General features: G+C 40.8%; 1 protein-coding gene across 9 annotated transcripts in view; it reads right to left on the reverse strand.

Moving 5' to 3' along the window:
- Window positions 1–23: 23 nt before the first annotated feature.
- Window positions 24–14,688, reverse strand: part of LOC111873802 — a 291,936-nt gene continuing 277,271 nt past the window's right edge. For all 9 annotated transcript variants that reach the window (XM_033755224.1, XM_023868781.2, XM_033755226.1 and 6 more), the window contains 4 exons: window positions 13,358–13,781; window positions 11,011–11,337; window positions 3,683–3,953; window positions 24–2,336 (listed from right to left, as the gene is read on the reverse strand). In XM_033755224.1, the coding sequence (XP_033611115.1) occupies window positions 3,692–3,953; window positions 11,011–11,337; window positions 13,358–13,781 (1,013 nt within the window). In that variant the 3' untranslated portion in view covers window positions 24–2,336; window positions 3,683–3,691. The remainder of the gene's footprint in view (window positions 2,337–3,682; window positions 3,954–11,010; window positions 11,338–13,357; window positions 13,782–14,688) is intronic.

Here is a 14,688-nt window from a genome sequence, read left to right on the forward strand (position 1 = left end):
ATTAGGGGAATTTATTTACAGAAATAAAAACAGCTATGTACAATTATTAGTTTATAAATATTTATAAGGAAAATATTTGTTATATTTTCTCTTAAAAAAGGCTACAAGTGTGATCACAACCATAATTTCAAGGAGAATCATGTCTTTAACACCAACATGCAATCTATCCAAATTGTGCAATTTCATGCAGCCATTGGATCAGACAGTTATGTGGTTATACTGCTCATAGTCTATTGACATAATGACACTCACAAACTCTTCACAAAAGAGAGACCACCACTGAGATGTCACTGATATATTTATGTAACAGTTTATTTAATTTTTAATGACTGGGAACAGCTTGGAACCATGGTCTCATGATTATTTTATTTCATTTTATTTATATTTATAAATTATGCAATAAATTAATACAATAAATACAATTTTAATAAATAACATTTAAATAGAAGAACTCTACAGATATCTAGCTACTATTTATCATACATGAATTTGGTCTTAACAACTTTCTATTTATGTGTCCATCCCTTTCAGACTCTGAAAGAAGTTATTTGGTTAGAATATTTAAGACAACAGAGAAAGAGGAACTGAAGAAGAACATGGGAGGACAGGGACAAAAGAAGGAGAAATAAGAAAAGAGGAAGGTTTACTTGTTCTCATGACTTTCTCCTGCTCATCATTCATAGTCCTATTCTCATCGTTCCAGAGTTATACAAATTTTGCAGTTGAAAAAGCATTGTTACATAAACTAATAATACATCAATTTATAGTGTAACAGTGCCCTTTTATTTACTTATCTGTCCTCTGTCTGCTCCAGAAATTTTGAAAGAGTCTATTTGCTGAGGTGGGGAACACGCAAAGCATAAACCTTTGTCTCAGATTCCATCAAAGTAGTCCTATTACAAGTATTAATTAGGAAACCTCTCAGATGAGAGAGACAGACAAAAGGCCAGGCTATTAAGAGGTGAGTACTTAGCTTCATGCCCCTGCACTTCCTAGTGTCCACTGGAGAGGGGACTGTGTGGGCCCCACACACTGTCTGCACAATGTGGAAAAGATAAACTTCTCTGTTCCTACTGGAAATGTAACCCTGATTCCTCAGTCATCCAGCATATAGGCTAGTCATTAACTGAATCATTGTTTCAAGAAAACAAAGAGTTTATATGGACATAAACTATGACAAATGAAAATCCTTGGAATGGGAAAAGACAGCTGGTAATAGCAGGGCTGGCAACTATAAGCATAGTGATGAAGAAAACACAGCCATGTGCACAAGGCCTAGCAGTGTTCAGATCCATATACTGCAAACAAATACACATGCCGGACCAGGTGATGAATACATTAAATCAGGAGGTCTCTTTAAAAATCTAGTTTGATTCAGGTATACATATGAAAGAACTTTTCACTCTGTCCAGTCCAAACAGTTAATGAGTTAATTGACTGGTTTATTACTGGTCATTTAAATATCATTTAGAAATTCGAGAGTATGAAGTAATATAACATGTACATTAGATAAAGACTAAAGTAACAGTCTCAATATGTATGACACAATATGTGGTACCTTAAGAATAACCTTAAAGACTAAAACATGATAAGAAACACAGTTGAAATTTGATAAAGCAGTAGCAGTAACATCTTTGCCATATGGAAGTTAATCTTGGACAATGAAAGCAAGAACAGAGTGAAATCAGTGGAGATGAGGTATTTAAGAACAGTTAAAGGCTGGACTACACTGCACCATTTTAAGACTGCAGATATTAGGAAAGAGATGAGTACATATGAAACCGGATAAACTGCCTGGATAGAATGATTGATGAACAGATCCTACAACATAAATTATAAGGATGCTAAAACCAAGGAAGACCTTGAAGAAGAAGAAATGAATATATGAAGCCAGAATAGGCTTGATAGTATATATGAAGTGAAGATAAAGTAAAAGAATTTATTTCACATCTCCAAGAAAACATATTGTTATAATTAGGAAATTATATTTTGCTTGTTTTAAGAATGAAATGAGAAACATCGGAATGAACTTCCAGATTAATTAATGTTGAAGGAGGTGGCAAATATAGTTACCACTGCTATTTCAAAAACTAGACAAAGTGACATATTAATAACAATGGAAGTAAAGGATAATGATTCCAAAATCCATTTGATGTTGTTGATTTTCTTCGTTTATCTTAATCCATTTCTGAACCCTGAGCTTATCAATAGGATATTTCTCTGTAATCATCACTAGATAACCATTGTAGCCAATACTCTTCATCAGAATTCATCTTCATAAATGAAGAAACTTTCCTGTTCCAGCAGCACAGGACCATCCATATTAGCACTTAAGTCTGTGAACAAATGGGATTCTTAAAACAAATGTTCAGGAGTACCTAGTATACTTAGTTCAATAAGAGATTACTATCATGTCTGCTTTCCAAGCTGTCATATACAGTTATATCTCCAGTTTTACATGGTTATGAAATGTGTTATTTTACATAGAAAAGAAATATCATATCATTCAACCAATATAAGCTTTGAGATCTTCACAATGGTAACTGTTCAAGTTATGATCATCTTGAGTTATCACATAGTCTTGCAGGTGCAAAACTTAGATGCTTGGGTGGATATTAAGAGAGTTGGAAAACTATTAGAGAGAATATCAAAATTGCTGCCAAAAAGAGTCTAGGTTATTATGAACTGAAGTAGCATAAGCCATGGTTCAATGAAGGATGCTCAGAATTATAAGACTAAATTAAACAAGTCAAAATGCAGTGGTTATAGGATCCAAACAAAACAATTCGGGATACCCTAAACAGTAGGAAACATGAAACCAGCAGGCATTTCAGGAATAAAAAGAGGGAATATCTGAAAGACAAAATTAATGAGTTTTCAACAAACAGTAAGAACAAGAACATTAGAGACCTGTATAGAGGAATAAATGACTTTAAGAGGGGTTACCAAACTCAAGTAACTTAGTAAAGGATGAGAATGGTGATCTGCTTGCAGATTCCCACAACATTTTGAGTACGTGGAAGAACTACTTCTCTCAGTTATTGAAGGTACATACAGTTAATAATGTTAGGCAGACAGAAATATGTAAAGATGAGCCATTAGTACCTGATCCTATACCTTTTGAGGTTGAAATTGTATATCAATTGTATATAAATCGCCAGATAGTGATCAAATTCTGGCAAACCCGATTGAAGCAGGAGGTGAAGTATTATGTGCCATGAATACATATCAGAGAAAGGAGGTATAAGGGTAAAGCTATCCCTATAACAGGACGTGGAAGCCCATAGGGTTGTGAGAGGTCGAGGCTCCCACATTTTCTCTAGACAATCGGATCACAGATGGCAGTGAGCTTATCAGCCTTACACCCTGGCCACCCTTTACCCCCAGGAAGATTCCTGGCTCTCCTTTCTGTTGGAGGCTGAGTCAACCCAGGGCCATAGCATGGCTAGAAGGATTTGGTCAATTGAAAACTACAATAACCTCACTGGGAATAGAATCCATGACCTTCCAAATATAATGTCTTTTAAGGACATTTTACGAAAATCGCTGCCCCCCCCCCGGCTTGAGGACTTGTATCCCCTGCTTAGACATAACGTTAGTAACTACCCCTTCCTCTCAGCAGTTGTAGAGCAGGAAGAATGACAACTGAACAGTGTATGTCCCTGCAACTTTGCCAATTTACCTGTGACAATTAACGCTCTGTAGAACTTTCACTGGTTCCAAGAAATCCAATAGATTTTCCAAATCCTCTTGCTTGCACCAGTTTATTTATATCGTGGTAAGTCTTGACCATTGGAGGGTGAACCGTGCTCTGAGCACTGGAAGATGAGCAGCCAGGGTGCATCTGGATACAATCCGCACCATCTTGGCCATCCTTGGCTGCCTTCATGTACCGGAAGAAGCGTAGAATCTCTGGGTTGTCTGTTGATGGTTTCCTCAACTCATTCAGCTCCCTGAAATATGAAACACGGCTTTCAATGTACTTGCCAACAATAAATATTGTGCTCACCAGAGTTTATATAATGTCCTAAATATACAGTTATCTCTCAGGATTACTGTGTTTTTGGGTGTGATGCAGTGTAGCCTTGTACATGTTTTGCGACATTTCGAAGGAAAATGTTTCCTACATCTTCAGGGTAGAAAAATAAGCTGAACATGGCAATGGCTTGGTTCCTGCAGCAACGAATACTCATGCAACAATAGAGTTGCTGTTGGAAACGGGGTGTTTCTACATGGTCCGTGCTGAGATGTTATAAGCAAGGGAAAAAGTCAGCTGTTAGGCAGTTCTGTATGGGAGAGTGTGAAGACAGAACCAGAGCATGTGAAGCCGTTGCCAGGGAACGGATGGTGAAGACACAGTAGGCTGAAAAAGGTTTAACGTGTGCTGTGGTGATTTGTGAACTGTTGAGGTTAGTGATGGAGCTGTAATTACTTGTAGTTCCAAGTTGTGTGTATAAGTGGTCAATAAATCCATTCACCAATCCAAACCCCTTCTATAATCACTCATGACACCTAATGCCATCTTAGCTGTATACGTCATAAATCCCACCCGTCAGTAATACCAACAATGGAACTTCTCATATTGTATTGTTGACTTCATTAAGCATACTCACTGTTTTTTTTTTACTCGTCGTTGTCTATCGGGTCCATGTCATATCAGAGGAAAGTAGGAGATTAGTTCTTCCCAGAACTTCTTGTTTCATATTTTAAGTGACAGTTCACTTTCTGAATTGCACAGTCCAAACGGCAGTTCTACAGATATGTTTAACAACTGCTGCTTCGTTACACAACGAGTAGTCTGTGACCACTGTCCAGTGTCCATTGGCCGATGTGTATATTGGCCAATATAATCACACTCCTCTGATACGCATATTTGGGCGCCAAAACAGATACAAGAGGCGAGGCTGATACGGCTATCTCGACACGTTGACCGATATTTGGATGCAGTGACGTCACGATGGAGCCTGCCTTCGAGCCGGTTGACCCACTTCGACGCCAGACGTAAGCCAATAACCGTGTCGTAATGATAGAGTCCTCTCGTTCATTGACCACTGTTCGGTGAGGCGCAGTGAGAAAGAAGTAAACAAAACTACAAATGATGAATGAAAGAAAAAAGAAAGAAAAATATGGAGACCTAGAAAGAGAAATGATGACAGAAAGAACAAGTAATTCTGGGAAGAATTAATTGCCTATTTTACTTTTACACGACACGTACCGCGTGGAAAACGACGGCTCCAATAATTTTTCGTTGCCTAGGGGAAGTTCTTACCTAGCTGTTGCGTAACAACGATATGAGGGATACACATACAGACACGCAGAATGATGGGACGGATTTATGAGGTATGCCTTTGAGATGGGCTCAGGTGCCATGATATACATAGCAAATTTCATAAAGTTTGGTTCAGCCCTTCAAAACTTAAAAGGGCAGAATACACAGACACATACACACACAGCATGAAGATCGCATAAATTTATTTTCATTTTTTCAAAATAAGGAAAGGAGGTTAGTTGTTTGACTCACTATGCTACAAGCCGGAAGGTCGCGGGTTCAGTTTCTAATAAGGCCATTGCAATTTTCATCTTTCCTAATCCTTCCAGCCGTACTATGGTCCTGGGGTGGACTCAGCGTCTAACAGAAATGAGTACCAGGAATCTTCCTGGAGGTAAAAGGCTGCCGGCCGGGGGTAGGGCTGACAACCTCGCCGCCATGTGAGAGCCGATTGTCTACAAAATGTGGGAGCCTCGACGTTTCACAAACACGGCCTGCTGTAGAGATAGCTTTACTTACTCTTTAAGGAAAGTAAGCTAATTTGTCTTAAGCTGAGTCTGTGTAATCCGCTGAAAGTCAACCGACGTTTCGGAGGAATATGTTGTTTCATGTTTAGGGTCGAAGAATACATGAAGCAAGAAACTAGCGTGAAAATGATTGAAGCGTCACGGCATTTGTGAGAATCTCAACCATTACAACATTAGGCAGGGATGGAACTGGCTCTTCCATACACAGGCGCCCCACATGACTACAGAGCCCGGGAGAATAACCAACAAAATGCTATAAAGTTAATTAATACAGTGAGGATTCGTGAATTCGCCCTACGTGTATCGCCATTGTGAACACTTGAGGCAATTTGTATAGCTTCGTTGAAGAAGCGCTATGGAGCTTAGCGAGCGGCCTCTGTCTGCGTCTACCCCCATTTTAATTATACGAAGTTCGAAGTATTCAGTGCTGTGAATATTAATATCCTAGTCTTCTGTGTTATGATACAGTGATTTAAGTCTGGCAGAAGCGTGGCAACGTTCGAAGAAACTTGCTGGGTATTTTTTTCTGATGTATGTCTCTGACATTAAGGGAGGAACATAGACCGAAGGTGTTTGAGAACAGGGTGTTGAGGAGAATATTTGGACCAAAGAGAGATGAAGTGACAGGAGGTTGGAGAAAACTGCATAATGAGGAGCTTCATAAATTGTACTCTTCGCCAAATATAATTAGAATGATCAAGTGAAGTAGGATGAGATTGGCTGAGCATGTAGCGTACATGGGAGAAAAGATGTATGCAGTCATAGTTTTAGTGGCAAATCCAGGAGGAAAAACACTACTAGGAAGACCTAGGTATGTGTAGAAGGATAATATTGAAATGAATCTTAGAGAAATTAAGTGGAGGTTTCGACTGGATTCGTATGGCTCAGGAGAGGAACCAGAGGCGAGCTCTCATAAAGAGGGAATTTCTTGAGTTCTTGAGTCAGCTTCTCAACTCCCTGGAATTGGTAGGTCAGCGACTTTAAGGCGACAAAAATAAGGTGATGGATAAGATAATCCTTTTCTTTCCTTAATGTTTTCATCCTTCCTTCAGTTCCTTCTTCTAACTTTTCTTTTCCCCCCGCCATTTTCTTTATACCTCCTACTATTTATTGTGCCCTCTCTTCACATCCCCACTTTCCGGTTCAGAGCGAACTACTTTCAGCTGCGGAAGAAAATATTCTGCAGACCTGCGTGTTCGGTTCGGAACTGAACTTTAATCTGTATGTCCCGGGAGATCTTACAAACTCGAGTTGCCCACATTTCTCTCTGAAGGAGAACACCTCACCCAGGCGTGCTACGTCGTCTCCATATACAGAAACCAGAGCTCACCAGATGTCACTTCGCATGCTACATGACCAGCCACTTCAGATCCCAGTCATCTTGTTCTATTATCTCCTTCTTCATCATATCTTTTTCAGCTCCATTTCACCTTTTTCTCCATTCATCTAAATCCTCTTGTCATTTTCTGTCGGTTCTTACTTCTCATTTCCTTTCTCTTCAGTCTTTTTCCTCAATCTTATTTCGCGTCTGTTCTCCAACTGTTTCGTCTTCTTGTTCCTTCACCTATTTTGTCTACTTTTTCTTCTCTTTCTCTTTTCTTCTCCTCCTTCATTCTTCTACGTCCTTGTATCTCCTCTTCTTCCTACTCCGTCCTTTCTTCATTTTCCTTATTATGTTCGTTCTTCTACTTCTCCAATTTGTCCTTCCATTCCATATCTTCTTTCATATTTTCCCCATTCTCTTTCCTTCTGTCTCCACTTTCGTAATTATATGAGCACATTCAGAGCTCGAGAAGGATACGGGAGAATCATAACAAGCTATAGCAGCGGGTAAATTCTTGTCCAGCGCATGAAAGTAGCTCTACCATAGAGTCAAACACAGTAGGAATCTCTTCACGACCTCCTCACCTGAAGAATGAAATAAAAGCTATTTCCGAAAAGTTGTAGTTCTTGTATTCAGAACTAAGACGATGGAAAAAGTTCCAAAAATTCTCTGACATTTACATACCTAACTGCTATTCTGAGTTAGTGCATCTAAATATTTAATTGCATTTTTTGGTTAGCGCACTTTCATATCTAATTCCCCATCTGGGTTAGTGCATTTTGTTATTTCAACAGCTTTACTGCCTTACTACAAAGCAAGTTGCATTTCCAGGACGTCTCAAGATATTGTGATCCGGTATTTTTGACGAAGTTTGCCAAAGGAATTTCCCATTGAAATTTCAGAGGGCATGATGCTGGATTCATAAATATTTACCACACTGTAAAATGTTTCCGATTAAATATGCAAATGTCTAAAAGAGAACAATGTTTTATGCTGCATATGTTTTTATTTTGTAAACTGGCTCTTTTTAAAGAAATTTGTAAGAATTCAAATTTACAATTGGTTTAAAATTAAATTCACTAATAATGTAGACCTCTAACACAAATTTAATTTAAATTCGTTGAGTCGTGGGGGGAGGGGGGGGGAGAAATATGAACGCATGGATAAATAGACACGCCTTTTCCATTTTTTTCCGTGGCAAAAAACACGCAAGAGAACAGTTTTCTGCAAATTACAAAGTCGACTCTCAATTTCTCGGTCGAGTTGCTGTCCATGTCAGCGTACCATTGCGGTCAGTGTGTCCGGCAGTCCGAGCAGGTGTGCACCTGTGAACGGACACTTCTCTGCCACTCCAAGTCGGTATCAGCGTGCTTAAACTCACGTTCATGCTTATGGTCACCGGCTTCTCAGAAAGTTGCATGTCCAGGAAACGCAGACAGGAAGAGGAACCTTCGTATAGCATGTCTCTAACATCTATGAGGTTGCGTCACCATCACTTTGTGACGTACACGGTTGAGTCATTATTAGAAAATTGCAGTTTACATTTTAGATATGCTATTGGAACAAAAAGCCGGTCACGGTGGCCGAGTGGTCTAAGGCATCCACTGTCTTGGCTCGCTCGGAAGCCGGGATCGTGGGTTCGAATCCCACTCAGGGCATGTGTACAGAAAGAGGCTGATCACTCGCCCAAGGAGCCCTATCGAATATCTAAGATCTAGCCCAAATTGGGGCTATACCGCCAAAGGGAAAAAATGGGACAAAAATTACCATATCGAAGAGTTCGTTGAGCCCAGAGGGATTTTTTTCCTTTGTAAGGTTGCCTATTCAAACTATGACGTGCTCTGAAAGATGGTTTAGACAGACAGTATCATATAATTCGCCAATGTTCAGCTTTGGCTAGGCACAATTCTGCGTTACGAGAACCGATGGGTGTCAGAAGGGCTTCAATCTGGCTGTAGGGTCCTAACATGACCGTGGGCGCTCAGTACACTCAACACAGGCCTGAGTGCTCCAGGCAACTAAATATTTCCCCTTAAGTCAACACCATTATCAATAAATGGACAGTGACTACTGAAGACAAAAAGGTAAAGTTGTCCGTGTGATTCATTAGTTAAGCACAAGGCCATGAAGCCGTACGGGAGACTGCAGCTGTAGGTAGACTGTTCTTGGTCTCGGCACTAGATGGAGGTGAGTGGTCAGCTTCAAGCCCAGATTGCTTTACCTGCCGGGAATGAGCCCCCGATACCCACTGGGACACGGACGCTGTGCAGGAGAGAAAAATTTCTTAGCCCTGTCGGGAATCGAACCTCAGCCATCCAGCCCGTAGCCAGTCGCTATAATGACTGAGCTACATCTGCTCCTGTACAGTGACGACTGGTGTTATTTACTAAATCTATGAAGCAGAGTTGTTATTCAGAAGCCGACTGTTGTTGAGCTGGTCAAGAACTATTTACTCTTTATGCTACTAGAAGGTTCATTGCTATGCTCACAACATCTCACCGCTGTTTTGTTTCCTAAACAACTACGTGGCCGGTTTATTTTAAATATTTTGTCATAGGGCTCCAACCTACGCATAGGCCTGCCAAATGGTCTATTCCCTTCAGGTGTTCTAACTAAAATTTTGTATGCGTTTCATGTTCATTTACAAGCAGTGTTTCGCGCATGTAGTCACTTGACCTCTAGTGACCTCACTATGACCGAGAGATGCATAATAACATGGGACTCTTGGTGGATTAGCAGAACACTGACCGTATCGGCTTACACTAAGTCGAGTGTGTTTAAAAATGTCAGTAAGTTAATGATAGGACAGGAGCAACAATTGTTATTTATACAGGATAGGCTACTTCAGGCAAAAAAAAAAAAAGTCCATGAAAGTAAACTATAGGAATTTTCCAACAGACATTCGCATATTCTGCAGCCTACCGTATCATGTCTCCGTTCACTGATCCTTATAAATGGAACGCTTCCTACTTGGTGATTCTATCCTCCAAAGAGGATAAGGCGAAGCAATTACCTAGGTCCGCCCACCTGTAATACGCAAGGTGAAAACATCGGCATAACTTACGGATGGTTCTTGCTCTCTCAGATGCTCAATGTTTCTCTAAATACAAGAGTTGAAAATTCCGTCTCTCCACAAGCGCTGTCAAAAATGTTGATTGGTTTCAAATTTCTCAAATATCAGTGTTCTGGAATTGTGGACATCTCATTCGGTCACTTCTGGCACACAGCCACACCAGACGCGTAAGGTCAACAACATTAATAATTAATACAAAATTGTCTCTCTTTAAAATTCGACAATTTTCCCGCTTACAATATTTGTAACATTTTTGCGATTTCCCGTACGGCGCTCTCAGTAGAGAGACTATGTAGCGTCCGGTGGCAGGAATATAGGTTATGAATCTGAAAGGGTTTCGATTGGAGGCCCCTGGTCCAATGGCATGCACTTTCGGCAGTTTCCTGGAGGATGTGTAACTTACACACGTCTAGGACAAACAGTAGGAGAGGATATGAGACATAGCAAGGTGCCAGAAAATACTGATGGATATTTATATGGTGGTTGCTACAAGATTTTGCATATTTTTATTTGGCTAAACGAGCCGTATATAGGTCAACGTCGACCAGCTCCACTTCCGAGATATTTTTGGTTTAATCAAACACTAACACCTGATAAGTTGTTCAAACACCACAGTGCTAAAATGTCCAAACTCACCTGCCAAGCTGCATGAACACCAGACTGCTACAGTGTCCAAACCCACTGATAAGCTGTGCAAACACCACAGTGCTACAATGTCCAAACCCACTGATAAACTATGCAAACACCACAGTGCTACAATGTCCAAACTCACTGATAAGCTGTGCAAACACCAGAGTGTTACAATGTCCGGACTCACCTGCTGAGCTGTGCAGACACAAGATTGCTGTAAGGTGCAAACTTTGCCGGATTCTTGTACATGGCACAAACAAGGCGCTCTCTGCATGTCTCTGTTTCATATCCCAGTTGCTTGAACACGCTGTCGAGCCGAGATAGCAGAGGACTGTAGAACGGGTCGTAATTCGTGAGTAGAAGAGATGATGAAGGGATGTTGTGGAACACCTTGTAGTCCTGCTTCTTGCTCGGTTGCTGATGTCGCGTGTAGTAACTCCCGTAGTGATGGTGAGCACCGGTAGGTAGCGATGCATAGCTAACTTTGGAGTTGCCCGTCGCTTGTTGTTGAAACCTGTAAGTATTCTCATATATTAAAAAAACAAACTCCGTGGCCTGTAGTCCACAAGCGAACTATACTGACCCAGCGCCCGCCCTTGTCGGCGAAGTTGGTGCCAACTTTAGCGGATGGAGGGTGTCGCGTGGTCGGCGCAACAAATCCCCAAGGCCGTTAATCTCGGTTCTCTAGACCGGAGCCGCTATTTTTTTAATAGCTCCTCAATTATCCTCACGAGGCTGAGCGGACCCCGTTCCAGACCCACTACTTCTCAGAAAATCTGGTAGCGCCGGGAATCGAACCCGGGATCTCTGGATCTGTAGCCAGGAACTCTGACCACTAAACCACAGAGGTGGTCTTTATATATATATTTCTTTCTTTTTTTTCATTGGCGTTACAGCCTTGATTTGGGCCTAGGCCTACCTCCATGAAACTCTCCGTTTCACTTCGGTTTACTAGCTCTTAGACATACGATAGGACTCCTTGGGCGAGTGATCAGCTCGTCGCAAGGCCTCTACCTGTACACAAACACAGAAAAACGCACACAAACATCCATGCCCTCAGTGAGATTCGAACCCACGATCCCGGCTTCCGAGCGAGCGAAGACAGTACATGCCTTAGACCGCTCAGCTACCGTGACTGGCAGTGTATAAGAATAATATATAAGAATTCAGTTCGTACCTCACAGGAAACAGATCCGAACCCACGATCCCGGCTTCCGAGAGAGCGAAGACAGTGCATGCCTTAGACCGCTCGGCTACCGTGACCGGCATATATATACGATTATAAGTTGTCGTGTAAAGTGTTGAGTTTGTACAGAATCGAATGAAATGGGATAATGATTACGAACGAATAGGCAAGGTTTTGGAACGAAGTCATCTTTGCTTATTACTCGTTTGTGTCACTGAATTTTTATAGATTTTTGAGAGAAACCAATACAATTTTTATTAAAGAAATCTGATAACCAGGGCCCGGATTTTGATGACATGTCATCTTTTTTTCCTTTATGTAGTAACCGTTGCTTTTAAGTACTAAAGCCCCGATTATGAACCTCTGGTTATAAAAAGGTGAATTTTGTTGTGCATTTTTTTGTCATATTTTGTATGTTTTAAGTTTTAGGTCATTTTTACAAGTTTTTACGTCATTTTTTCACGTTTTACATCAATTTTGGTTATCTTTCACGTTTTTTAATAATTGACACTCATTGATCAAACTGAAGATATTTGATTCGTGAGGTAGAAATCTATGTTCTTCAAGTAAATTTTGTTTTGCATCTCTAGCCTCTGTCACTAAACATAATAGATTTGTTTGTGAAAGGGCACATTATTTTTCTTTCTAAGCTGCCAGAGATGCTGTTACTGTCCCGCGCCGCTTTCTAAGCCACCGCTATGTCAAAAACTCATAAAACTGACGCCTCAGAAACGAAGAGGGGTAGGTTTAAAGAGATGTCCGGGTGTCATAAAATCAAGAAATTGGAAACTAATTTACACAGTCCGCATCTACCTGATTTTAAGAAAATTTAGAAATTAGTTTTTAGCTCATTTTTTTTTAAATTTTAGGTCTTTTTTTTTCAAATTTGGTAATTTTATAGATCCTTTTTCAGATTTTTTTAGGTCATCAAAATCCGAGCCCTGCTAATAACCCATTCGAAACTGGTACCTTTCATAAATGAATACCATTACTTTGTTTTTTACAGTTACTTCCAACAAAGTGTAGTTTGTAAACTCTGGGCCCCAAATTTAAAATTGTCATTATATTTATTTTCAGAGGCTTGTTTCGTATGTATAAGAAACTTGGACCCTGATTTACTGTGTGGAACTCATTCTGAGGCTGTTTAAGTAAGTTTGCTATGCTGAAGAAGGAGGAGGGATATCTCTCCGAAACGTTGGTACCTACTGAACAGAGAGTATAGGATGTCATAACTTCGTACTTCCATGGGATTTTTTCTTCCGCAAGGTTGCCTACACATGGCATGACGTAACCTGGTCCGTAGAGTGGGTGTACATTGGAATAGGGCGATAAAACAAAACGACGTTACCTATTGAAGGAGCCGGTCCCTGTAGCTGAACCAGGCACGTATAACGCCGCAGCAGGTAGTGTGCCTGCTGACAGTCCGTTCTCGAACGCCAAACCGCTAGATGTTTCTGGATAGACAAATGCTGAGGAGTATTTAGAGGCTGCCGTTGCCGAATCTCCGGTGTCGAACGCCATATTATCTTTGAATTCAAAATCGTCCACATTGTTGTTCGAAGGTCCTGAGGATCCTGATGCCGAAGCGAAGGTAGAAACGCCTTTACCCACCAGTTTTCCCAGCCCGCCAAGGATGCTGGGTAAAAACATGGCTATCAAAACAGACTTCACAATCTGCGCCCCGATGAATAACGGTAACAGAAGTTTCTTCAGCCCGAAGGCGAGAAATCCGAGTCCAAAACCAGTCAGGAAGGAGCTCTTTCCTGATCCCTCTGAAACAGAGACTCAGACCCTGATGTCACAAGCACAGTTATCGGGAAAATGTAACAATATAGTAAATCTCTCTCTAAAGGAACCATAGATAAACAGATATACGAGGAAATACATCGGGCCCCGAAATGTACCCGTACAGCGAAAACCAATACCAAATTACTTCTAGGTAAAGTTATCCTTGTAACAGGCCGTGGAGGCCCATAAGGTTGTGAGACGTCGAAGCTCCCACATTTTCTAGACAATCAATCAGCTCACAGATGGCGGTAAAGTTGTCAGCCTTACGCGCCGGCCGCCCTTTATCCCTTCAGGAAGATTCCTGGTACTCATTTATGTTAGAGGCTGAGTCGACCACAAGGGACATAGTGCGGCTGGAAGGATTATGTCAATTGAAAAATTCACCTCATTGGGGCTCGAACCCGCGACCTTCCGGCTTGTAGCATAGTGCCTCAATTAACTACGCTACCGCGTACCCCATCAAATTACTTCTTAAATGCCGAAATGCCGAAATGATTGCTGCAGGTTTTCTGGAAGGAAAAATTGTATTCTAATCTCATCTTTTTCTGTGCATGCTATGTGCTCAGCCCACTTAATTTTTCCTTGATTTGATCTTTATAATAATATTTGGGGAAGAACATAAATTGTGAATAAGTAAACTCTATATTCCCTTAATGTGAGATACGTAACTTTTATTGTTCCTTGCATCCTGTTGTGTACTAGACGAATGTTAAAGTTAATCTACCGACCACACAACACGTTTTTTATTTACTGCCACACTACATGTTTCGACCTCAGGAGGTCATCATCAGGTGTACGAACACAATTTCACAATCACACGCAATCACTTCCTTTCTCCACTAATTTCCATCCTGTATCCTGTTCAGATTCACGCTCAAATAATATGTATAA

This window comes from Cryptotermes secundus, unplaced genomic scaffold (assembly GCF_002891405.2).
Source record: "Cryptotermes secundus unplaced genomic scaffold, Csec_1.0 scaffold215, whole genome shotgun sequence".
Lineage (NCBI taxonomy): Eukaryota > Metazoa > Arthropoda > Insecta > Blattodea > Kalotermitidae > Cryptotermes > Cryptotermes secundus.